The sequence below is a fragment of the Pyxicephalus adspersus genome, chromosome 1, assembly GCF_032062135.1.
Source record: "Pyxicephalus adspersus chromosome 1, UCB_Pads_2.0, whole genome shotgun sequence".
Lineage (NCBI taxonomy): Eukaryota > Metazoa > Chordata > Amphibia > Anura > Pyxicephalidae > Pyxicephalus > Pyxicephalus adspersus.
This window is the reverse complement of record NC_092858.1, coordinates 146,826,398-146,852,882: the sequence shown is the minus strand read 5'-3', so window position 1 is coordinate 146,852,882 and position 26,485 is coordinate 146,826,398. Positions and strand designations below refer to the sequence as shown.

The following is a 26,485-nucleotide window of genomic DNA, read 5'->3' as shown; positions in this document are numbered from 1 at the left end:
ACAAGTTTCTGGCTTTGCCCAGAAAGAAGAGAGCCAGAGTTACGAAATACATTTATTCAACATATTCCCCCCTGAGACTAATGCACAGTGTGGTTGCAGCTTTTCTAGACCGTTCAAGTTCTTTGGTTGGGCCGCAAACCAGCTCTCAGCAGCATCTTTGATGTCAGAAATGTCCTCAAAATGTTGCCCCTTCAGGTGTTTCTTCAAATTCCGGAACAGATAATAGTCCGAAGAGGCCAGGTCAGGTGAGTAGGGGCCATGGCATGGTGGACCAATTGGAAACCCAGGTGTTGAATTTGGCAGCCACAGAGTTGGATGTGTGCGCAGGTGTATTGTCCTGCAAAAAAAAGGATCCCTTTGGTCAACTTTCCACAGCGTTTTGTCTTCAATGCCTCCTTCAGCTGGTCCAGGAGGTTAGCATAATACTGTCCCGTGATACTAGAGCCCTGGGGTAGGTAGTCCACCAACAGAATAACCTAGCCAAAAAGTCCTGTGCAGCTTCAAAATGGGCCAAAACAGCTCTGGATGCTTCAACTCGTTCCTTCTTCGGATCACTGTTAAAAAATTTCGGCACCCACTTCGCTGAAAGCTTGCGCATGTCTAGGATAGTGGTGATAACAAACCCAACACGTTCCAGTGAGATGTCAAGTATCTGAGCTATCTTTTTAGCGGATATTCGCCGGTCCTCAATAATCAGCTCATGGACCACATCGCAGGGTGCCAGGTCAGTTGAGGTTGGGGGGCACCCACTGCTGGGCTCATCTTCAGCGGTGAAATGCCCAGTCTTGAAACAAGATTTCCAGGTTTTGACAGTGCTGTAGGAAGGACACTTCTCCCCCAGTGTTTGTGACATCTCAGTGTGAATGTCTTTGCAGACTTTCCCTAGAGAAACAAAAACTTGGCCTGTAACTCCAACGACGTGAAACTGGCTTGTGCCTCTGCCATCACAGCTTCTCACTAAAAGAAAAAACAGTTTTAAAATTCGGAAAGACCTGATATTTGCACAGTTACATACTAAGATATTAGGCTGTCATATGCCCCCACACTCATTTTTCTATTTCATCTGGAAGGGGGCAAAGCCAGGAACTTCTCAGCACCCCCTTGTATTGAACATATTTCAGTGAGTTATGCCTAAGAATTATAGGCCTACAATGTAAAATAAATTTCCATGCAAAACAATGTAACGCTTTTTGCGTAAAAAAACAGACTGAATTAGAACGCTGGGGGAGGTTAATATACTTACGTTACGTTGACCACACTGACTTTTTTGGGGAAGTGCCAGATATTAAAGTTGTTCTTATATTGCCCCCTAATAAATAAACACAACATAGTTGTTGTGAACTTTTAAAAGCTAGACATGGAAGTGCATCCTAAAGTAATCTAAGGGATCCCTGGTCTTTCTATCTTGCTATGCTATGTACATATGTGCAATTATTGTCATTGGAAAGGATTTTTTCCTTTCGATCTTTGCAACGACAAACGATGCATGAATAAACGTTGTACATACATCACCGTTGTGGTCTATGGGCGGGGGAGAACTCCGCTGCACTCTCTCCCCCCATCACTTCGATTAAGATCATTCATCGTCCGTTGATCCGCCAGGACAGTCCTTCGGACGATGGACGATGAGCACTGTACACACGGAAGATTCCCGTCCGATATCAGCCCTGAGCCGATTATCAGACAAAAACCATTGCACGTTTGTATGTAGCCTCAACTGTCTCATTATTATCTGATGATGTGCTAGGAGTTCTGTCTTTCATATAATACAGATATAAAACATAATTTCAGAATAACCGGCAGTCTCCTTCCAAACCTCTGAACATTCCCTTATACTTGCTTTCAGTCATTCCAAACATTTTTCTACATTTTTTTCTGATAGAAATCTTGATTTTGGAGCTGCTGGTATTCAATAAACCAAGTACATGGATTAGTATACATGTACAGTATTACTGTAATTATTAGTTAAGTAAGCTTATTTGAATGATTAAATTTCAGACATTTATTTTGTATCTTTCAGATTGCTGCCAAAATTTCAGCCCCCCTGGGCAAAGTGGATGAGATTCTTATTCTTAACGGTGAAAACAGTAAAATTACAGGTGAAATGAACCGCCTGCTTGCTGAAGTTCCTGCTTCTGTCCAAGCGCTCACTGGAGTGGACCTGACAAAGGTTGGCAGCGTGTTTATGCTGATTATAGTATTGAATTATTGTCTGTTTTCTGATTTATGCTGCTTTAAATTTTGTCTTATTTAAGGGGTAAAAAGGCAGAATACTCATTGAATACAGTCAGATGGCTATATTGCAGAAGGGATAGCTAGTTCTCAAGACATAATATAATTCATTCTTTTAGGAATCACAGATTATATCTGCTACTAAGTAATAACCAGCTTGTGTCTTTACTTTGAAATTGTAACTTTATCCTAAAACAGTTTTCATAAGCAAAATATGCATTGTGTTTTTTTTTTTATTTAAACCTTCTTTACAGTAGAAACAAGCACAGATCAATCAATACTGAATGAATTACTGATAGTAATCAATAATGATCAATATGGTTATTACAACTGGTAATGAATTCCAGTGTCAGGATTTTTATCGACAGTGTTGGAGGGAAGACACAGATTGTGTGCCTTACTAATCTTGGTACTGAAGCATCAGAGGTACTGGAAAGGCATCAGATGACCCCAAACCCTTTACTTTATTAATGAATGGAATTCTTTGAAACTCATGTTTGCTTCACCTATATACAGTTTGAATATATTACATTTTTACAGCAGACTTCCCTAGTCTTTCTCAGCTTTTAATCCAGAGTTAAATATTTATAATAAACTGTGAATGATAATAAGGACCTGACTACTTGTTAAATAACCATCATCCGGTGCAATTAAAGTTGTGTTTTCTGTATAATTATAGGTTTGTGGATCAGTTATCCATGGCATTTTAAAGCTTTGAGCAAACTCCAGGAATTTTTGTTGAAGCTTAAGTATAATTTAGCTTTACTTTGGGGATAATAAATAAAAACCTTAATGGTAATGCAAGATGTTGCTTTAAATCAATAAAGTAATTTCAAGAAATATTTGAAATGTGATTGAAGCCTGATAGTAGATTGAAGTGAAAACCTGCATTCCCATCAGGCTATGTATTTAACAGCTGATTAACACAGCTGAAAGTTGCTTTAATGTATGTATTACATACATTGGTTTATTAATGATGTATATGTTAGGGAAAACAAAAAACACAAAAGCAGAAGAAGCTAGAAATGCATTGTACATATATTTCCTTTTTGTAGGCTTAATTTTTAATGAAAAACCATAGAATTACAAACAAAATGTACCGCAGAGGCCTAAATTTCCTGTTTTATATCCACAGATCCCTCTGATCCAGAAAGCCACTGGCATCATGACATAAGATGGACGACAAGATGCTCAACCTCTTATCACTTCAGTGAAATGCCTTCAAAGTGTCAGGACTCTGTTTTAAACAGAAAAGACAATTTCAAATACATTTGAAATATCTGGTGCCTTACATTTCAGGACCAGAACACAATGTCTCATACCATTTTTTGTGTTTTTAGTTTTTTTTTTGTTTTGTTTAGCAGATATGCTTTTATGTTTGGTAGTTACTTGATTTGTCCTACAATGCAATGTTTGCAAAGCAGACCTCTTTTTTTTTGGCTGGAGTCACTGCCTCTGTGCCTTCAGGCTTTTCACCCTGGTGTATACTGTCAGTGCTGCCAAAAATGCTGCTTTTCATTTTTAAATGCAAGGACTCCAGCCGTTTTGATATGTAATTTGTATGTAGCACTGACCCCTGACGCCTACCACTAGAAGTGTGTCAGAGCTGACTGCTCTTCATCAAAGTGTCCCATGTGTAATCGCATCAAAGATCTAGCCTTGGCCTACAGCTGCTTAGCATCTTACTAAGAATCTATGCAGGCGACTAAGTATTGCGCTTCAGTAGCTTGTTCATCGTCTGTCATTTTGTCAGGTGTTGACTGTGTATATATATCGCATGTAGCATGGGCCTGGTCACGCACGATGACACTGCTCACTGCTGGTGCTCATATTATATCTCATGCCTCAAAAGCCTTTACTTCCTAGAAATGCAACTAATTCCTCTTTAGACTCTGTTTTTATTACAGGAGGTTTTCAATTTCTCTGAAATCTCTTTTGAAAGCATTTAACTGAAATAGATGTGCCCTATTATATTATATACCCAGTAGTTATATATAGCTATATATATAGAGATATATGACACGTATACATGATAGAGAAACATTTTATTATAAAGATTGTTCATGATTATAAAAGATATCTAATTTTTTTGTTTTGTTTTTTTTCTGAAAGATACTGAATTATTTAAAATGGTGATTTTTTTCAAAATCTCCAGCTTTCTTTGCCAGTAGCAAAATAATTTGACTTCCTACCCATTTCCAAATGTGTTTCAGTTTAGTCCTTCTGTACCTTCCATCTTTGCCACGCCTATTAATTGTCCCATTACATTTTTAGGGGCCTAAAAGGAAGTACTTTTGTTACAAAGGTGCAAAACATGTAATTATCTTCCACCAGACACTAATAAATGAGCCTCATAGAGTCTGGAAGATAAAATGTCGGCCATATTTAAAGATAAGAGACAATAATGGCTGACTATGTTAGTGATGTTTTATCTTTGACAGTTAAGCCTATTTTGATATAATGGGCATATAGTTTCCTGTGCCTGTAGTTTTCTGCAGTTTTCACAATAAAAAAGCCAGAGACATAATTGCTGTTATTTTTATGTTGTATTTTAATATTGTTTCTAGAAGGATTTTTGATGTTTATTTGTATGCTGTCAGTTTTTCCAAACAAAATCTGCAATCCAGAAGTGTAATGTTCATTGTATTTGAAGGCAATGTTACACTTGAATGAAGCTTTGGTATTTAATGTACAATATCCTAGATAAATGTTGTGTTTTTAATCATTATTTTAGCCCAGATGATGCCTTAGATCTAAATCTGTCTTCCTGTAGTACAGGTTTGTATCTTTTTAGTAGGTATAGGCAAAACCACTCAATGGAACCTTTCATCTCCGTGTTTCTTGGTTTACTGCTGAATACTGTTTAAATACTGTTAGAAAAAAAAGATCTTGTTGTAGTCCCTTGCAGCTGGACGGGTTTTAGTAATGCTTAGGATATTTTGTAGCCTGCTCAAACTACTTATTCAGCTCTTATGGGTACCAGAAATATAGACCTATCTGGATTTAATTAATGGGGTATTTTGCTGGCACTCATTTAAATAGAAGTGGCTTGGACAAGCTAAAAATGCCGTAAACAACAATTACAAAAAACAAGTACAGTTGCATGAGGCTAACTAACACTAAATATAGCATGACCTGGATGAATGAGAAACTTTAGGGCTTGTTCCCACTATAGGGATGTTTTGCATTATACAAAGCACACATACATTGCTGAACTTGTTGCAATGCAGTGCATTGGCAAGTTGCATTTGGGGTGCTAATAAGAATGATTGGCAACACAGCGCACCACACCTCTTTGTACCATTCATTGTGCTTACCTACAGAATCAAGTGCGTTAATGCAATGCTCCTGTGGGAACAGATCTTAGACTCCTTTTTGGTTTTTGTATGGCATTTTTCCTTTTAAAAATGTGAATTTTGTTTTCTTCAACCTCTGTAAATATGGAATGATGATAATTACCAAAATGCACCATAGTAGTGGAGTAGCCCTAACTAGTTCTGTATCTGCAGCTGATGGACACTTATGCACTGTCCAAATAGAAAGCAAAGCGTAGTCTTATAATACAGTAATACTGACACAAATTGTACATTTATATTACTTTTCTTTCATTGACAAAATGCATCTGTGGTATGGAAGCTTACACACAAGTGTGTGTGTGTGTGTGTGTGTATATAAAAATACACAGTAAAGTGTTCACCATGATTACCTGTTCTTGCATTGTGTGTTCCCTCTGACAAAAGTATGAGGTGATGACATTGGAAACTAGAACATCCCTTTTTGTATACCAATGTTGCTACCTTGTTTTCCCACTTTTCATATTTCGTAATACAGCCACACTGGGTAGGTGGATATGAGTGGCAAAAATGTTTTGAATTATGAGTATTGCCAGTATGTGTCTTTGTCATCACTGTGTTTTTATTTTATTATTAAACTTACCAGATTACCTTCTATATCCAGAAGAATAGACATATCTACCATATGCACCCTACACTATTTTAAAATTCAAAACAACAGAGGGAAGACATGGCACAGAAGAGGAAACCCTGACAGCAAACCTAACCTGTATAGAGAAAATCTAATATTAGTCTTCTCTTGTAACCTTAAAGTGGAACTAAAGTTACACTTTGTGCAATAACCACCTGCCTGAATTACTAATTTGACAAGTGACAGGAGATTTCCCTTTTGCAATAACTGCTCTTGCCTGCCAGATTGACACCCAGTTGTAAAATTTTGCGTTGCCCCTGTGCACATCAGCGTTGGTAGCCAGGGATACCTGGTAATCCAAGGGTTTCCTGTACTAGTCCTGTACTGACATTACATCATTGTGGCATGACCAATCAAGTCTTTAGGAAGGGAAGAAGGAAGATGGCGGTGCCCTGCGACGGAATGGGAATAGGTGAGTAATCCCAGGTTTTGTTCAACTTTAAGAATAAGGAGTTCTGCAGCAATGTAGGAAGAGGACACTTAGAGATTTCCTCTGTAATCAACTTAACAGTTCTATCACAGGGAGGTTTTTTTATATAAAAGAAGATGATTCTGAAGGAATCTGTCTTCAGCGCACACTACCGGTCATAGTACCACATGCAGTGGCAGAATTGCTGACAATTTCTTGCGGTGCCATTACTACAGCCTATAAGGAACTATTACCTATACTGTGACCAGGATCTGATGTATCAACAATACTGACTTCAGAGAAATAGTGTAAAAGGAAAGGGTTACTAACTCCCAAAAATCCCCTGACTTCCGCTTTAAATATTCATATCTCTGTTTTATATGTACATTTTGTCTACATCTACAAATGGCATATAGAAGCCTATACTATCTTTCTACTACTTGGTAAAGTCAAATAATTGTTCTGTTTTGTCTTAGGAGTGTACATATCATTGTTTTTAGTATTCTGTATATCCTTAGAACAAGGTTTTCTTGGAAATATGTGAATTTTTTTTTAAACTGTGACTTTTTGACAGTATGTAAACATTTTGCTGACTAAAAATTGGCAAAATTCTTTAGATCTGTTTGTAAGACCTATCCCTAATGTTATGTGAAACCTTATCTACTAATGTTCTGTTATTGTAGTCTCTTTGGTTGTCACCTAAATAGGGGTGTGGTGATGTCAGAGATTTAAAACAAAGAACACCAATAATTAGCAATTATTTAATACTTTTTATATTCTAGACAATATTCTGTATGAGTTACAACAGAGGTCGGCAATCTCTGGCCTTTAGGCCAGATACGGCCTAGCCGGTAGTTTGTTTTGGCCTAACTCCCCCTGGCCGTTCCAGCCTAATCTGGGCCAGCAACCCACGGAGGGAAAACTATCAGAGCCGCATGCAGCTCTTGATCCTCCATGTTGTGGCTCCCTTCCTTGTTTAGTGCAGCCGGCGTTGACACTTAACAAGACACTTGACACATTAAATAGGGAAGATTTACCTTCAGGGGGCATTCCTGGTGGGGGGCGGAGCCATTAGGGCGGGACTCGAGAGAGAGTCCGGCCTAGTGTGCTCCTGCTTACCCCTGAAATGGCATAGTGGCTTCGAAGTGTAAAGTATTTTTTTTTCTACCATCCCAGGGTTTAACTGTACCCAAATCAAAAAATTTCCCTTTCTCATTAATTGCAGGGGATCACTGGATTTTAGCATTGCCTTGCTACAGCGATTCCACAGGAAATCTGTTCACTAAACTAAAGCACGGCTTATTGACCACACACAGTGTGAAGCCCAAATCCTTTCTGAAGTCCTCCTTAGTAGAGATAGTTTTATAATTAGAAGATGTGCTGCAACAAAAATGTATGGACTTGAATAAATGTTCATGGCACCTCACCTAACTTTTCCAGCAGCAACAAAAGTTTTCAGATGTTTGTAAAAGCAAAGATTTTTCAGGTTTTAATAGTGTGTGGAAGAGTAAATTTTGTAATTTTTTTATAGCTTAAAATAATCCTAAAAAGGCACTTGGAGCATTTACCAGCTTACCCATTTAACGATTTATGACTGGCTTTCAGTCTACATTGTACAATACCTTGTCCAGTGTATTGCAGGGCAGCGTCTCTTCATCAACCTTCCCAACCCGCAGCATTGCACCTCATGCTCTGTCCTCAATCCTGGTTTTGCAGGCTTTCAGTAATCGTGGCATATGCTGTCACAAACCTGTACTGTGCTCCTTACTTAATGACCAAGTCGTAGCTCTTGCTGTACAGGGTCTCCCTAATTAATGTACCTGGATTTAAATTCCAAAAGTCAAAAACTGCATTGAGTGCCAGACCCAAGAGATTCCAAAAAAAACTTTAATTTATCTGATGATTGAACGTAGTGACCAATATCGTATCTATTATACTCTACATATATTTTTATATCTTTTTTTTATTATTATAAATTTAACATAAAGTTTTTGGACTATCTTTAATCTGGCCATTTTTCATTGCTGTGTGTTCCTCTCTCAGTAGATAAACTGTCCCTATATTTGTGTTACAGGCCATTGTCCTCGACACAAAGTAAGAGGAAGTGCCAGGGTTAAAATATCCAATGGGGCAAATGCTCGGGTGAAAACTATCTAAGCTGGAACTTTTTTTTTAGGAGATTGTCTTCTACAGGTAAATCCCCCCAGCAGGACACAGACTGCAAAAACATTTTGTAGTGTAGGGTTTATTCTCTTCCTATCTTATCCAAAAACAAGCAAACACTTGCTTTCACAAACAGGTTAGGGACTGCTAGGTTTGCAGAGCTGCTAGCTGTTACGCTTTAAATCCGTAGTTTATAATGGGCAATGGCATTGGTCAAAGCTGTTGGTATAGTTTGAAATTACAGATCTTTATATCTTATCTATAAATTGTTTCCCAGCTCCGGTCTATGGGGATTGCTAATGCCAGCTGCACTTTTAGATGTGTTATTATTTCTGTTTGATCAAATGTGGTAATTTCACAAGATCACACATAAATAATGCATTATGTTTTACTCTTTGATGGCCCTTTACAACATGCAAAAACAGCTGCATGCATACAATGCTTTGCTTTTTATAATTGGAAACCATTGTAATCATATAACACAATTTTACTCTTTTCCTATTAAGTCTTTTAATATAGCAATCACTTTGTATAACATCTAGTTGTTTACAGCAGAACTTGTACTTTACATCCCACATCCAGAAATATCTGAATTGTTGGCTTTGTACGCTTGGACCCTTATATTCCATTCTTGCAGATAATACATGGTTACTAACAAAATAGAATTAGCTTTATTATCTCACTTGTATTTCTGTGTAATAAACTGTGGGTGGGGCCAGAGATGGAAAATTCTCGATTATAAGATGCAGTACCAATAAAATATTGTATTGGAGGGGAATCTTTGCAGCTGTTCACTGTAGTACAGGGGTCTCCAACCCCTGTGGGCCACGGGCATCTGACAGGTGGGCCACAAGAGCACAGCGATTAGCGGTGGTTCGAGGTTCTGGCTGGTGCACCGGGCTCACCGGTCAGAGCCGCAGACCATGTCTCCCGTATGCATCGCATGCTCAAGGCTGTGGGCGGGTTCTCTCACAGACCTGCAATGGGAGAGTGGGCTGGTTATGACATCACTTCGGGGGAAGTTTCTTCCCCTTTGAGTGACACACGGCTCCTGGCGCATGTGCAGTCCGGAGCCCGTAGATTTAGAGCTCCAAAAGGTTGGGGACCACTGCTGTAGTACTAGATGCACACAAACAATGTAGCAGAGACCAATCCATTACATAGGGAGGAAAACTATTTATAATATAAAACAGGATATTTTACATGAAGAATTTTCCATTTAGTATAATATGTTTATTTCTACTTATCTCAGCAGCCAGTAGATCATCATGGCCAATAGGACAAATAATTGACTTTTTGTAGCCTTATCTTTTATGGGTTTGAAGGTTTATATTTCTACATGTATAAAATATTTTCCTACAATAGAATATTTGTAGTGGTTTAATTAAGTTTAGTTAGAGATTTTAAATATTAGCTGTACATCAACTAAATAGTTCTTCAAAATACAAAACAATGCCTGGCTTGTCAGAGTTTGATTCTGATGGGGGCATTACAGTTAACTTTCAGCTACAGGCCAAAAACTCGAGTTTTGCGTTGTGCATATCCTGATATTGTACCTCATCAATAGTGGCCATTTTCTTGGAACATATTCTGTGATCTGGGAATTGCCCAATAACTAGAATTGCAAGCAGCCAGTGTACTGATTGTCACGGATTCTCATGAGAAATGTACGTTCTTACATGCTGCAAAAGCATGGATTTGAAATACCAAAGTAGAAACTCTTTAAAGTTTTTCAGGAAAAGGGGATTTTGGTAATGGTAATGAGGTTTGTGCCATAACTACCACTTCTGCTATGACAATATTAGCTTATACTCACAAGTGCACTAGTAAACACAGGTATGTCTAATATATATTCACAGACTGAATGCAGCTAAATAGAGCTCCCTTACTGGATAAAATCATATCTGATGTTTCACAGGCTATCATATTTCAAATGTAAGTATGGCCTTCTTAGTGAAATAGTCAGGTTTGTTAAAGTGTAGGTCATATTAAGTACAGCTGTAAGAGTTGAACCAAGTCTGTATTTATGTAAATACCATGTCATGTTTTTTTTGTTATCCTCTTAAATGAAGTAATCAAGGGTCAGTCCACCCAAATCTATCATCTTTAGGTTTTGGATATATGGTTACTCCAGTTTTGGGCACTCACCAATATCCACACATGCTGTGACCAGTATATAGAGATTTAGTTTTGCTGTTAAATTTTCAGTGTATACTATGGATAAAGGAATTGAAAAAGAATATTAAAAAAAAAAAATACCAAAATATTAAAGCTGCAAAATTGAAGCATAAACTAAGATGGAAAGATCCTAATGCAAGAAATAAAACTTGCTCCCCTGCTAACCTCACTTTTAACAGAAGTTTCACATTTGGCTGAACTGACCCTTTATAATATGTTCTATAATTACATTTAATCTTTTATATTTAGCCATAACTATATGTAATGTTTTCATCATCACTCATCACATATCCCAATGTCATGTTTGTATTTTGCTGTGCCTTAGCATCCTTTCATTTGTTCCTTTGTCAGTTCTGGTCCAGCCCTTTATAAATTTCAATGTAAATACCCTGAACTGAAAGTCTGAATTTTTTTTAATATGGGCTTACTAAAAAAAAATAAAGCTTGGGTTAGGTGGTGTTTTCATTGCTTATAATTTAATATAAATAAAATTTGGGAGTGTAAACACCTCTATCCATTGTAAACAAGTTGTATGTAAACAACTTATCGTTTACAGCCACATTATCACATTTTCCTAGTCAATGCCATTGTATAGATTCATACCCTGACCTATAACAGTCACATATTCAGCTATGTACATAAACATACAGTATGTATACACTATATAGTTTATTTGGACTGGGAAAGAATGAATGGCTATGGTGGGGTAGGGATTGTAAGACGGTCATGTGACCTCAGGGAAAAAGGATTCTGGGTAGCCTGATCAGACAGAACATAGGTATATGTGATCTCTTGTATAATACATAAGCTGATATTCAATGACTGTTATGTGATTTCATATTATATGCATGTATATCGTATGCACTGCATTCACCATATGACGTGTTCCCTTGTTTTTATTGTGACTTGTGTTTCATACATGTGTAATAAAAATATGCTACGGAGCTTGGTGTTTTACTTTTCTTTGGAAATGTAATAAACATGATGTATAATAAAAAGGTGTTTTTTCACTGTTTGTTGCAATCATCTGACATTTTCATTTTTTCTCATTCAGAAAGACTGCAAATAAAAACCTTACACGTTTCTCAGGGATTTTTTTTTTTGTCCTACTGACTTTTTGAAATTAAAGGCAGGCAGTTAGCATTACCAGAATACAATGTTTCCATGTTCAGGATCTTTGCTTTTCTGTGGAAGTTATTGAGCTGAAACTTTATCCCACATTGGGCAGGATGACATTGGGTCAGAGTCTGACTAATGGGCTATATTCTTGTAAATCGGCAATACCTATGGGAGTGAAAGTGATGCTCTGAATTCGGGAGCCGTGCAGAATTGTTGCTATTACAGGAAGCTGCATTGACGTGACTGGTAGATTGAACATAATAATGTGGGGGCATTGCAGGGGGACTAGGGGAAGGCAAAGTGCTGAAAAACAAATCTCTATGTTAATCAGAGGCCGTAGTTCTACTTTGCTGATATTTTCTGGTTCCATATGTGGTAGTTACCAGGGCCACCTCTGGTTATATTTACAACTACTTTTGTAGTATGCCTTTGCTAGAGGGTCTGGCAGCCTTGAGTTGAATTTTCTAAAACAACTTGGTCTCTCATTCTCCATGTCTCTACAATGATCCTACGACCCCACTACCTCCAAAGCTAGGATCTTGGTCACCAGTCCACCTACTGATTATAAAATGAATATTCTGTTTACCTGTTTATGTTCATTACTAGTCCTTTCTTTGGTATCTTTCCTCATTTACACTGCCTGGATGGTCAGGTCTGGGTCCAGCAATGTTATCTGGCCAAAAATGCTAACTATCTGAATATACTGAATGACTATGGGTTCTATTTATAAAACATTTTCTCAAACATTCCTCCTTTTAATCAATTACTCCCATTGAAACACATGGACCTGTATGATTCCCATAAGGGAATGTCACATTCCCTTTTTTTTAAATTTGGCCCTAGGTTTTGGCATCGGTGTAGTTTTTCTGTCTGATGACAGAGACATATTCCATGATGACAATGCCAGGATTCATCGGACTGAGATTGGTATAGTTCAGGGAACATCATTTTCACGTAAGGATTGGTCAACATAGAGTCCAGACCTTTACCCCAGTGAGACACACAGCAACTGTCTTATCCATTCATGTTCATGTCCTAATAACCTTTTACAGTTCAGATGAATTGTAGTACATGGCTGTGTGCAGTAGAGGGCAGTTTAACCCACTATCCCTCTTCTATGGCAGGGAATTACTTGTATAATCATATGTAATATAAAGAGTCTAATTAAGAAGCAATTTAGTGCATAGTTGCTTCTTGATCTGTTTTTTGAATGTACAAAACAATAACTGTCAAAAAATAAACTATTAAAAAAATGGAACACAATCATACTGAAAGCTTGTAAAATAAGTAGATATACAGAGAGGTCCAAGAATGTTACACACTTTAATAAGTTTTGCTCTTAACTGACCCCCCAGACATCCAGTGCTGTGGAATAACAACTTCCAGCGTTGCTGATAGAATTCCTGCAACAAACACCAACAACACTGCTCACCTCTGCATAGGGAAAGAGCAATTCAAACTGCAGCCTATGCAGGTAATGCTTTAGCATTCATCTACAGCTGAACGACATCATAGAATAAGTTGGAGAACAATGTGTAACAGTAACTGTAGCACTCTTTGTCTTGTACAACTATTATTAATATTACTTTGTGTTTATATAGCACTAACAACTTACACGGTACTTTAAAAAATCTATTATCATGTCAACCCACAGAAACATGCAAACTCCTTTCAGATAGTTCGCTGGTTACCTGCCCTGCTTTAATCTACCTGAACCAATAATATTTAAAAAAATCCATTTCCATGAGTGTCCCAGTTCACACCTATTTGGTTGGAGAGCATTGCATTATCCAACATGCAGCAATCCTGTGTCCAGGCCTTACTCCCCATTCATTACAATGGAGGCACAAAAGAAACATAAACGACGGAGGGGGATAGCTAAAATTCCAGAAAGCAATTGCAGATTTCCAGTTGTTTGTACAAAATTCAAATTTATTAAATTAACTTTCTTTATTAATACAGTTTGGATCAGTGGGTAATGTATGTTATGTGAGTTGACTGATAGACCTGCATTGTATGAAGATTGTGCACAGCAGGACGATCCCAATACTTTTTTGTTAGACTTCAAGATTGCTTTCCAGTGCCTTGCTAAAGAATTCATCCATCTGTGCTGTTTTGTTGCATTACAACCTGGAATTTAAATTTAATTTTGTTTGGATTTTATATAATGGCTTGACAATGTCAATTAACATCAGAAGTCACATAGTTAGTTATCGGGTACACCTGTGTGCAGTCAGTGTCACATGATGTCTGTATACATACAGTACATGGACCAGTTGTGAAAGGGCTCTGACTCTTCAATACCACTAAGCAAGCAGCATGAGGACCCAGGATCACTGCAAACATGTCAGAAACAAAGGGGAAAAAGAGATCAGGATCACGTTATAGAAAAATTCTAAACTTTGACTATCCCATGGAGCACCAAAGATAAGATGTGAGTTTTTGTCTAAAGAACTACTTTAAGTTGTACACTCCACTCCTAAAATTGAACTTTTTCGCCATCATGGGAAACTATATGTGGTGCAAACCCAACACTTCCCATCATCCCAAGAAAACTTTTCCCATAGTGAAGCATGGTGGTGACAGCATCATGGCATGGAGTTGATTTCCATTGATAAGGGCAGCATGGTGGCTCAGAGGTTAGCACTCTGGCCTTTGCAGCGTTGGGTCCCAGGTAAGAATCTCGTCCAGGACACTATCTGCATGGAGTTTGCAGGTTCTCCTTGGGTTTGTGTGGGTTTCTTCCGGGTACACAGCTTTCCTCCCACATTCCAAAAACATGCAGTTTTGCTAATTGGCTTCCCCCATAATTGACCTTATACCGTGATAATGACATATGATTATGGTAGGGGCATTAGATTGTGAGCTCTTTTGAGGGACAGCTAGTGACATGGCTATGGACCTTGTACAGCGCTGCGTAATATGTCAGTGCTATAAAAATACTGTGTATTAATAATGATAAGGGTAATATAAAAGTTAGGATTAAAGGAAAGATGAATAGTACTAAATACAGGGCAATTCTTGAGGAAAACATGTTTCAGTCTGAGATTTTACACTGGGATGAAGATTTACCTTCCAGCAGGATGATAACCCTAAATATACTGTTGTGTTTTAAAATGATATATTAAAATGCCTTGGAATAGAATAGTCAAATCCCAGATTGAGGGAAGAAAAAGTGCTATCCCTACCATACCTGTGCACACTAAAGCTGCGTACACACTTCCAATTTTTATCGTTCAAAATGAACGACGAACGATCGATTGGGCAAAAATCGTTCGTAAAAAAAGTAACCAACGACGCCGACGAACGAGGAAAGTCGTTGGAAATGAACGACTGGACCGGCGGATCGGATTGGACGACGATCGTTGACCATCGTTCGTGTGTACGATCGTTCATTGATCGTCCATGGTCTGAGCATGCGTGATGAACGAACGTTCCTGCGGTGCACGTAACTTCCTGTATCGTTCAAACGATCGCATCTATTGTGTGTACAATATCTACGAACGATCGTGTCGTTATCTGTATGTACAGGATCGGTGCTATACGATCGTTCGCAGATATCGTGCAGGATCGTTCGTCGTTCGTTTACCAACGATAATAATTGGAAGTGTGTACGTAGCTTTAGTTTTTGGTCCTAATTATTGTTTTGAGATCATTTTTATTGTTATAAAATTATTTATTTTGCACAGTCTACATAATAGATGTAATGTAACTCAAATGGTGCTAAGCCATCAAAGATCTATTTAAATTCCGGGTTGTAAAGCAACAAAAAAGAACAAACACTGAGGGGGAGCATAGATGTGCAAAGAATTTAACATTCCTTAAATGTGCTGTTTTTTTTAGATATCACTGAATACAAACAGCAAGTAAAAGCTTCATGTATTCAATGGTACTAATACTATCTAGGGAATCCTGGTTTATAAAATGTAGCCTGAAGCATATTCCCTTCATTTTCTGAAAATCCATATACAGTATCATAGTTTGGAATAATCCATAATGCATACACATGCACACAAAATACAAATGTGTACAAAACAAAGTAGTTGTAATGTCCTTGAAACACACTTCATCCGCATATTGTTATCTATAGATTTGGGGATATTTGGAACGTAAGCGATCATTACAGCAAATCTGCAGACTTTAGACTATGATGTGCATTGCAATGCTGACATTCACCATCATAAAACTCCTTCATCTGGCAGCTGATAAGAATTTTGGAGCCGGTCCATAGGAGGGATTGTGTGATGTAAAGATGTGTCTCTTATCACAAGTCCTGCACGCACCCATATGACAGAACTGTGTGTACTTGTAAACACTGCTATGTACTCATGGCAATGACTAGACTTGGACATCGTCCAATGACCATATATATTATTTTATTATATATGTTTTTTCTCAATAAACTATCTTTACAAAAACTTTTTTTACATTTATTATATATTGAAATTTTGTAGAAATAAGCATATTGGGTCATATTTCTAAAACTGCAAAATATTTTTGGATGATCATGTGCTGGTTCTTCACTATCAGATACCTGCCTGAACTTTTATAACCTTCATTTAATTGCTGTATTCTTTGGTGGGCATGTTGTATTAAGTATAATTTATCACCAACTTAAAACTAATTTTCTTTTTGCAAAAAAACATTTTCTGCAGCTATAATATAACGAATGTTACATTCATCAGTTATATTCAGTTGCTAATGATTCACTATGGGTGTCTATGAGACACCTGATATACTAAGATCACATTTGGTGGTCAGCAAACACTGAAACTACTTTGTGTACTCAACTTTGTCCAGCAGCCATGAAGATCATGAGGGTGACTTTATTTTACACCACTAACCCCATTACAAGATGGTGGAGATATTCTTCTGCTGAAAAAGGTATGGGCAAAGGAATAGTCCTCCGATGTTCAAGTGACTTTGGACCCTATCATATTATAAATCCCCCAGCACCAACGCCTTATAAATAAATCATAAATGAAATCTAAAGTTTTAAAAAAACAGGAGTAAACTCAATGTTCAGGTCTCTGTACAAGTAGTCACATTTTCTCTTAGGTGGCCTAGGTTCCTTAAATTCCAGGCTTCTCTGGTATTCACATAATAAATCAACTTTGTGGGTTTATATCATTTCCTCCTAACCTTCACCATTAGATAATGAAGCTTCCCATCACATAAGAAAATAGGCTTAGCGGACAGGAAAAGGTGGCTCTTGGCTTTTGCACTGACAAAGTTTGCTGGTAGAGTTTATAGCCACCCAGGTTGTTGATCTGATGTGCTCAGGGGTATCTGCTGTGTAGTGCCTACAACTAAGAAGCACAATGGACCTTATGAATTAAATACTTTGGGTTTTGCTATTATTTTTTTTCCCAGCACCACAGATATGATATTCTACACACGCCATGTAGAACAAAACTTACTAAATATTGTAGACATGCTAGCTCTTCTGTATCGTTCATTGTATACTTAGGTTAGGGGCTCTGGTTGCATGAATCTCACACCCTTTAGGTAAATGCTGTCCTTCCACCTAAGTATATGTATAGTCAAAATAATGTTTTGGGGAGAGTAGAGAAGAAATAGAACCCCTATCATGCTTATATTGTTGTCTTTGTAGAATACCTTCCAACCTTCTAACTTCTAGTAATAGGGACACTTTTTTTTAGCTCAAAGTAATTCTGCCATTCTTTTATTTGAAGTTCCTAAACAAATGAATGCACAAAAAATTATTGGTTTATTAGCAAATTTATCATAAAGTTTTCTATAAATTATTTTTTGAAAATTGCAAAGAGATGAAAGGTTCAGTGTAAAATACTGCTTTTAAATATGTACATTTAAAGACGTGTATATATCTACCCAAAAGAAGGACAACTGAGTAGAAAAGAGCGACAATTCAGGGCCAGTTGGGACACCTAGCATATTTCACCCTTTTTAATTATGCAGATGGCCATTATCAATGCAAAGAAAGCAAGAAAGAAACATTAGTTTTGAAATTTTTCAATTGTCTTTGGAACAAGAGGTAATGGGAATTAACTAATAGATACACGAAAATTCCCTTTGCTTTGCAGGAATTCCTCCTTTTGGAATAAGACAACAAGAAAACATCCTTCCCACTGCTATCCAAAACTAAAAACAAAGTTTTGGCTATACATGTACTTTATATCAACAACAAAATACATCAACCATAACGATAAATTTGAGGAATCAGTAATTACAATGTTCTATAAATATATAAATAGTATCAGCTACATATCACCATTTATAGTGAACTTTAACATAAACATTAGGTAGCCCATAAACTTTATATAGTATGAGGTATCTGTAGAACTTATATGGAATATATATTTGCTGTGTTTTTGCTTCTTTCCAGTTACGTATATATTCCGGCTACTGCTGTCCCCCTTATCACACAGCCCAGGAGGGGATGGTGCTGCCTGCTGATGAGAAGTAATAAGACTCTGGGGACAACTGATAAGTCCTGACACCATCAGCAGCATTCTCTAATCTAATGTCTCTGAGTAGGTGTTATGAGATGACCCACCCAGGTCATATGATGGCAGCCAGGTTACTGTGCACAACCGACACCAACAGCACAAATATCTGACCGCTAAATGTTCTATTCCATGGCCGGGTCCACCCTCCATCTTATTCTGCGCTCTATAGACTGTGTTCTGTGCTTCAGGGGAACTTAAAAACCCATTCTTGCCATTTGCAAGACATGTAACCTGAACAAGTGTTCCCATTGGAAGATTTCTTCATTCTGGTTCTAATAACCAATATTATACACCTATACTATAAACCCCAAAAACATGAACTTCCATTGTTTTATTATTTATTAATATTATTAATTTTATTTATTTATATAAATAATTGTAAATACTGCTCACTTTAGCATTCTGTTAATTTTAAGGCACACTAAAATAAATATCCCCAATGCTTATACTAACATCTGACAGGTGAGGCTATTTAAAGGTAAGTAGACGTCTCATAAAAAGATTTCTTATTCATAAACTGAAAGTGTTGTCATGGTACATCCCTCGATGGTGGCAGTAACTGCAGAACAAGCAATTTATGTACACCAATCAGCCAAAACATTAAAACCCTTACCAGAATTGTGTAGGTACATATGACTTATCAGGCCATGGACTCCACAAGACCTCATAAGGTGTGCTGTGGTATCAGACACCAAGACAGAAGATCCTTTACATTGCATTTCCATCACTAGTGTGCCAGCCATCCATAGTGCATCCTGCTGCCACCTTCACTCCAGGTAAACAACGTAAATATTCCCAGCCATCTGTATGGTCTAAAAAAAATGTGATACATCAGCCCAGACTGACTTCTGCCATTGCTCCATGGTCCATTTCTCCAGCTCACATGTTGGTGGTTTCAGCGGTAGACTGCATATTCTGATAGCATTATTTTTTATTAAAATGTATGGTACTTAACTCGTTTGTAAATAGACCAGACAGGTCTTTCACCTGTAATGTTAATGTTTTTGTTTATTGGTGTAGATGATGTGAAACAATGGGAATATTATGTGGCTGGTCAGGACTCCCTGGTAGAGAAGACCGGTCAGGGCTTTAAGGTCATGATTTTATTGGTAAAGGATCCCATACTTTCAAGCAGTGGAGGTCATCATACATATGTTAGGAAGCCTCAGGACATCATGAAAGCATCTCATAGAATTTTCTGTAAATGTTTTAAAAAGTTGCCAGAGACTGCGGACACTCAACAGGTGATGGTGAGATTACCAGCATGCTTCACAAGATGGTCAGAGACCTAAACATAAACCAGACTGTTTCACTAATACAAAAGAGTCTAAAGATTATTTGTACTTTACTGTACTAAGTACCAAAAAATGCCCAAGGGGCTGCTTGGGGCCTCTAGCCCAGTGGTCGCCAACCTTTTCGGACCCACGGACCACTACATTTACCTGCTCCGGATCGTGCATGCGCAGGGACCCAGGTGTCACTCAAAGGGGAAGAAACTTCCCCCATAGTGATATCATGATACCAGAGACACGACCCGGCCACTTCCCTGAGCCTGCGATCCGTACGGGGGGACATGGTCCACGGCTCTGCCCGATGCGCCCCCCCAGAGGGGTCTTTTATCTGACTATGCTCGGGGGCGCACTGACCAGAGCCTTGGACCACCAGTGGTGCTCTAGGCTGCAGGTTGGGAATCGAGATGATTTTAACCAAGGTTTACCTTTGGCTTACTTATCACCTTTATTTACAGCAGAACTGCTATCTGGATGTCATTGAAATGAACAAGAGCAGTTGATATACCTTTTTGTATAGGCATTTGTCTGCAGTGGTGTTGTGGTATTCAAGACGCTTCATGCAGCATCCCAAGGAGGTCCACCACTCAACTGTTTTCATTGAAATGAATGTGACTACTTTTAGACACATTTTGCAACAGTAGAGTGAATATCCTAAGGTACATTGCAACCAAGCCAAACAGAAAAGAAACACAAATTGTGACAGGTGTGTAAATGCTTGCCAAATGGCCAGTGGATGCTCCTAGGCACCAAGCAATTGAACATCTGGGGGCAATTAGGATTCTTTCACACTTGGAGTCCAACTGTACATGATTAACCACCACCAGTTGCATAACGTATTTTCCTTTTGGCAGTGCCAGAAACCAAGGTGAACATGGCAGGTGGCAGCGGTTTCTGCAAGTAAGAGATACAGGACCCATGTGCCCGGTGCCTGGTGCTAGCAAGGGTAATAGGGACACATCCTCTACACCAAGAGACTAACTTGCCTGGCCTGATAATGCAGCCCAGAAGTAGCAAATCTTACTGCAGGTCAAAGCTTTTACATGTGTTGCCCTTGCATTTGCAGTGCTTTATCGCAGGTCTGAAATCGGCCTTAACCATGCGGCTGACAATCACCTGTATGAACTTAGCCCTAATGTTTTAGGACACTGTGGTTTTCTTCATAGAAGGTTGGAGGGGCTATTACTATTACCCAGCTGAATAGACAACAGTTAGATTTTTATATAAAATAAAGACTAAAATAATCCCTTGGGCAATTTGAGTTAAATACATAGAAATATAGGGAAGGACCATGCACTAAAACAATTAGCAATATAGCAAGTGATGGAGATTCCATGTTCTTGTGCCATGTTGTCTAGGTTGGCATATATGCATTTTATAGGGAGCCAGTTATTTTTAGGTCGGTTGGAAAAAAAAGTTGATGTGTCTATTTTTACCTTATGGTAAGAAACTGCACTAAAGTAACATTATTGGGATATTCAATGCACACAGCAAACTAGGAGCACATTATAGACATCAAACAACACAGAAAGATCTCCTATAAAGGTTCAGTAATAGCAATCGCTATGTGAACGGAAATCCCTGCAAGCAGAGGAGCCCACAGTAAGAGAGGATCGGGATACTTCCATCTTGATCCCTGATCTTATTTTAGAATATAATTTCCATTGTTAAACCTGGAAATCATTATATATAGGAGCTACGATGAATTACCTCTGCATTATAACCTATGTTTTTGGTTGTGGATGAAGTTTATATTAATATTTGTGGCTCCACAGTAATCTGACCTACATCTGACACTTGTATGGGGCTTTAGAAATGTCCTGAGACTGTGTGAACTAAGCCTACATTATTTTGATTGTATGGAGGGCACCTTGACACTTTGAATTATATTGCCAAAATGCATCAAAATTCAGCAGCTTGTTTGCATATTCTATGTAAAACTTTACTGCACACTATTGGTTTCAATGCAGAAGAGTCCTATGGGTAAACCTACATTGTGAATTTTGTTAAGGTAAGGGCTAAGTTTTAGTTTTAAAGAGCAAGTAGAGTATTGGGAATAGACTAGAGAATAGAAACATGGGTGACCAAAGTGTAATTCATATAACTTCACGGTGACAAAAAATCCAATACTAACATACTAGGACTAAAGAAGAAATAAGAAAAGGCCAGCATAGTCCATAATACAGTGATATACAGTAAACACAAAAATGTTGGTGTTACACAAAAATAACGTTTGCAATATGTGATATCACATGGAAATGTATACACACATATCACAGAACACCACACATTACATACATATAAATAAATGTTTAGAATGAAAGATCCTATTATAAAGTCAGTTAATATACTTTTTTATTGTTTAATTTTATGTCTACCAAGTACAGTAAAATTGCTGCATCATTCATTTATATTGCACATCAAAGCCTTATATGATATCATTGCTGCACCGTGTTAAGCAATACATGTGCCGTGTGTGCACATTCTTTATCATTTGGTGCTGACATTGTTATATGGGGCGTGCCTAATCCTAATGCAACTAGTTAATATGTAAATGAGCGTTTGGCTTTATAAAAGAGTTCCCCAGGACTCAGTCAGTATCTTCTGTGGATGGACTGGGATGACATTGGTGAAGCCATTCTGCTGGACTCCTACTGAATCTTCTACAATATATCAGGTAAGAGAATGGCCACCCTGGAAATCCTGGGAAACGCAAAACATTATTATATACTTTATATACATATATGTAAACTAGCACGGCGTGATTGCTTGCTATTATTTTCTATTTTGTATTGTAATTGCCTTGGACTACTAATGTCATTTAGTAACTAGACATTACATTTGAGCAGTTGTATGTAATCAGAATTATAAATATCTTTTTGGTTACTTTGGAATAATATTGTGCACCAGATTTTAAAAAGCATAAAGGTTGTTATATTTATAGCAGATCTGTATTGAAAGTCTTTCTTTCCTTCCAATGCAGATCCCATCATGTTACACATAAAATATGCATATATAAAGTAAAGTAAATTGGTGTAAATCAAAGCTTTTTTTATTTCAATTGTTAGATTCCTCCTATGTTCAGCATTGTACTCACCGGGCCACAATCCACACTTTTTGTATTAGAAAGAATGGTTGTGAAATTTTTAAACAGCTGAATATCTTATATAAGGAATTGGCTATACTGTGTCTAGTAGGGTACGTTGGGTTTTGTAATTTTTTTGTGTGGAAGCAACAGGATCCTCTGACATATTATATTTTAGAAATATTTTAACAAACTTTTTTTTTATTTTATTTTCAGATTTCAAAGTGATTCATGGCAAAAAAAGAAGATTTTAAGGAATTTAAGGGTTGTGCTTGGGATATCATCATATACTGTAAGTTTGTTATACGACACTACAGTATAGATGATGTACTATGCCGAACCATACATACAGCGGTAAAAATCAAGAGTTCCCTGGCAAGAAAACTTACAGAAAATGCAACTGCTTTCCCAAATTGATCTTTTAGTGGTAGTATGTTATTCATTGATAAGCTATAAGATGTATAGGTAGACTCTTATTTCACAAATGTCATATTTCCACCATCTCAAGGAAAATCTACAACTTCTTCAGCCGAAGCGATTGGACGGAGACTGTGGAGTTGGCGATGAAACCGTTACCATTACTGAGTTTAGTAATGGTAAGGGTTCCATTGCTGCTCTAATATCATCTTCACGAAGACCACAGCAGATACATATACATTGAAATGATTAAGTAGAATGCTGCATTATGTACACTTTGTACATTGTCATTGTATGTCAGTTGCATGTGTTTAATAAAGTGTTTGATTTTTTTATAAAAGTTTTTCATTTTTTTTTTCAATCTCAGCTTTTAAAGATGTAAATTTCAACACTTTATGGTCACAATAATATATGTACACAACTACTGATTCTATAACTACTCAAAATATTGGTGATATGGTTATCTTGGGTAGAAGAGGTATTGCAAGTCAGACAATGGTGAACCAGGTATGGCTGGAATACACAGCATTGAGATCATAATGAGGTCCTTTAATTAACTTTCACAAATCAAAATCTGAGTATAGTTGTGTTTTTCTTGAATTGGGTTTATTTTCCTTTGGATTCTTCAATGTTCTCCCTCGAGAGAGGTGTTAACAGGTAATGGAGATCCTGGTCTTCTTAAAGGAAAGAATTTATATAAATGGCATGTCTTTTCTAATAAAAGCTCTGGGAAATATGCAATCACATAAAGATGAAAAATAAAAAAAAAAACAACTTATTAACCATAGTTTGAAATTTACAGTTGTCATACTTATATAAACTGCCAGTACACAGTATACACTTTCTAAGCTTGTACAGGTCCCGGCAATTATATGGAATACACTACAACCATATGGGTTTGATCACCAACACAAGAACTCTCTAACAAATACTGGGGGGCATATTTACTACAATATACTGCTAAGCAAATACAAAAATAATTATAGATTCATACAACTCTATTGAATTATACAGAAGACTCCTTGATATGCTGTATAGCGCAGGTTTAAAAAGCAATGATATGCATTATTATTACATAGTATTTATATTGCACATATTACACAGCGCTGTACAAAGTCCATAGACATGTCACTAGCTGTCCCTCAAAGGAGCTCACAATCTAATGTCCCTATCATAATCATATGTCATTTATCACAGTCTAAGGTCAATTTGGGGAGAAGCCAATTACCCCAACTGCATGTTTTTGTAATCAATTAGCTGTCATTGAGCGGGAGGGGTGGATAACTGTTTGGTTGCCATCAGTAGCTGCACATTTTTGCACTGTGATGCAGATAAATAATAAATTAATACACCATAATACATGAAATTACAACATATGAGTGGTAAATATTCATCATACTGCCAACACAGAGGCTCGGTTCCAAACAAATATCTTGGCATGTGTGCAGCTTTTAATCAACATTCAGCAGACCAAGTATGTGATCAACATCTGTTTAGGGTGGAACAAGAAAGAACTCCTATCTCTGACCTTAAGGACCTTCAACACCCCTGCAGCCCTCACATATCTATATACAAGAAACTGTTACATCTTGCATAAATACATTCACAATATAAATATAATATATAAATATAAGAACTGTGAAAGATTCCAACCAGACTAAACAATATTAATACATTTAGATATAGAACTCTCATAGTTATATGCAAAATAATGTAAAACTGAACCTGTGAGGACAGAAAATGCTGGCTGCTGTTACTGATATCTTATTATAAAAAAATCAAAGGATTCTCTATACAGGTGTCCCTTAAAAATCCTCCCCTTTGAGAATTATTCTCATGCAGCTGTAGATGAATGTTATAGTAAATGGAATTGTAACGCACACTGGTAAAACTAGTGGGACTCAATACTTTGATTAAAAATATATATTTTTATTTATTGGCGTAGCAAAGCAATCACTCATAACAATCTATGTATTAAATTGTTAATTTTATAAATATAATATAGAAATAATTATTTGTAAACTTTGTCTCGGTAGTGCCTGAACCTTAGCATGTATCGAGCTAAAACAACTCCAATGGCAACCTAGCAGGACTCTATGGCTGGATGCACTTGTAGGCAGCTTGTGTCTAATGGCACCATGTACAGATATAGAAAATGGGGCAGATTATTTATGTTTACAGCTTTAATCAATAATGGCCATCTAGGGATGATGGGAGTTGCAGTGTTTAAGCTGCTACAATCTTGGATTCCATTCTTGTTTAATATATTTCTGCCTGTAATAATACAAATACATGGCATTAAATATTAATAATCAGTTAAAGGTTAAAGTCAATTACCATCATGAAAAGCATTTCTGACAAACCACAGAATACCCTTTCCCACTCCCCTGAAAGATTTGCTGCATACCTGCCTATTATCTCCATTCATTCCAATGGAAAGACCATACATTACACATGTGTGTTTTCTATTGGCAAGAATGGGGATTGAATCAAGAGGGGTAGAATCCAACATATAGGATTCTGAAGAACGTGGAGACATTTGGCCTTGGCTTGACCGCAGCGCAGCCACATGTTTTACCACACTTCCAACCATTCCTATTCAACCAATTAGGAGTGATTGGGACCCATTTTGTGCAAGTTTGCACGTGGTTGCAGCACAGTTCCGGGAAGCAGCATGTTGCTTCTGGTCGTGTGGACCAATATGTGAAAATGCCTTGACCTGCAGTGCGGTGTGCTGCTCCTGTGCACATAACAACAGTTTGCTATCCACCTAGGAAGCAGCTAAAAAATGTGGTTTTGCATTGCAAGTGTGAAAGGGGCCTGAGAATACCAAGTGCATTAAAAGTGGATCTAGGCCAATATAGAGCTTTTAAAGTTGATTGCATTGATCCTGACCTTATAGAGTTGTAAAGAGTTTTTCCTCATAACTAGAAGCCAATATACAGAATGCAATGAATAATGCTTTTTGGTAACCAGTGTCCCCCTGAACATTACTGGTTCATTTCTGTACATTACATTCACTCAAACATTCCCTGATGGAGGATCTTTTCAGGTCTAAAAGTTTCAGTTGCAGTAATGGATACTTCACCAGGGAATGTTTTAATAAATGTCAGATTCA

General features: G+C 37.4%; 1 protein-coding gene and 1 long non-coding RNA gene across 4 annotated transcripts in view; both read left to right on the top strand.

Annotated features, from left to right (window-relative positions):
- The window catches only part of FLOT2 (flotillin 2), a 49,504-nt gene extending 37,515 nt beyond the window's left edge, over positions 1-11,989 (top strand). For all 3 annotated transcript variants that reach the window (XM_072430394.1, XM_072430377.1, XM_072430386.1), the window contains 2 exons: positions 2,021-2,170; positions 3,368-11,989. In XM_072430394.1, coding sequence (XP_072286495.1) covers positions 2,021-2,170; positions 3,368-3,406 — 189 coding nt within the window. In that variant the 3' untranslated portion in view covers positions 3,407-11,989. The remainder of the gene's footprint in view (positions 1-2,020; positions 2,171-3,367) is intronic.
- A 10,464-nt stretch (positions 11,990-22,453) lies between these two features.
- LOC140343613 (uncharacterized) lies at positions 22,454-23,707 on the top strand. The gene is made up of 2 exons (XR_011923383.1): positions 22,454-22,542; positions 23,167-23,707. It is a non-coding gene; the product is annotated as an uncharacterized lncRNA (long non-coding RNA).
- The last annotated feature ends 2,778 nt before the right edge of the window (positions 23,708-26,485 follow it).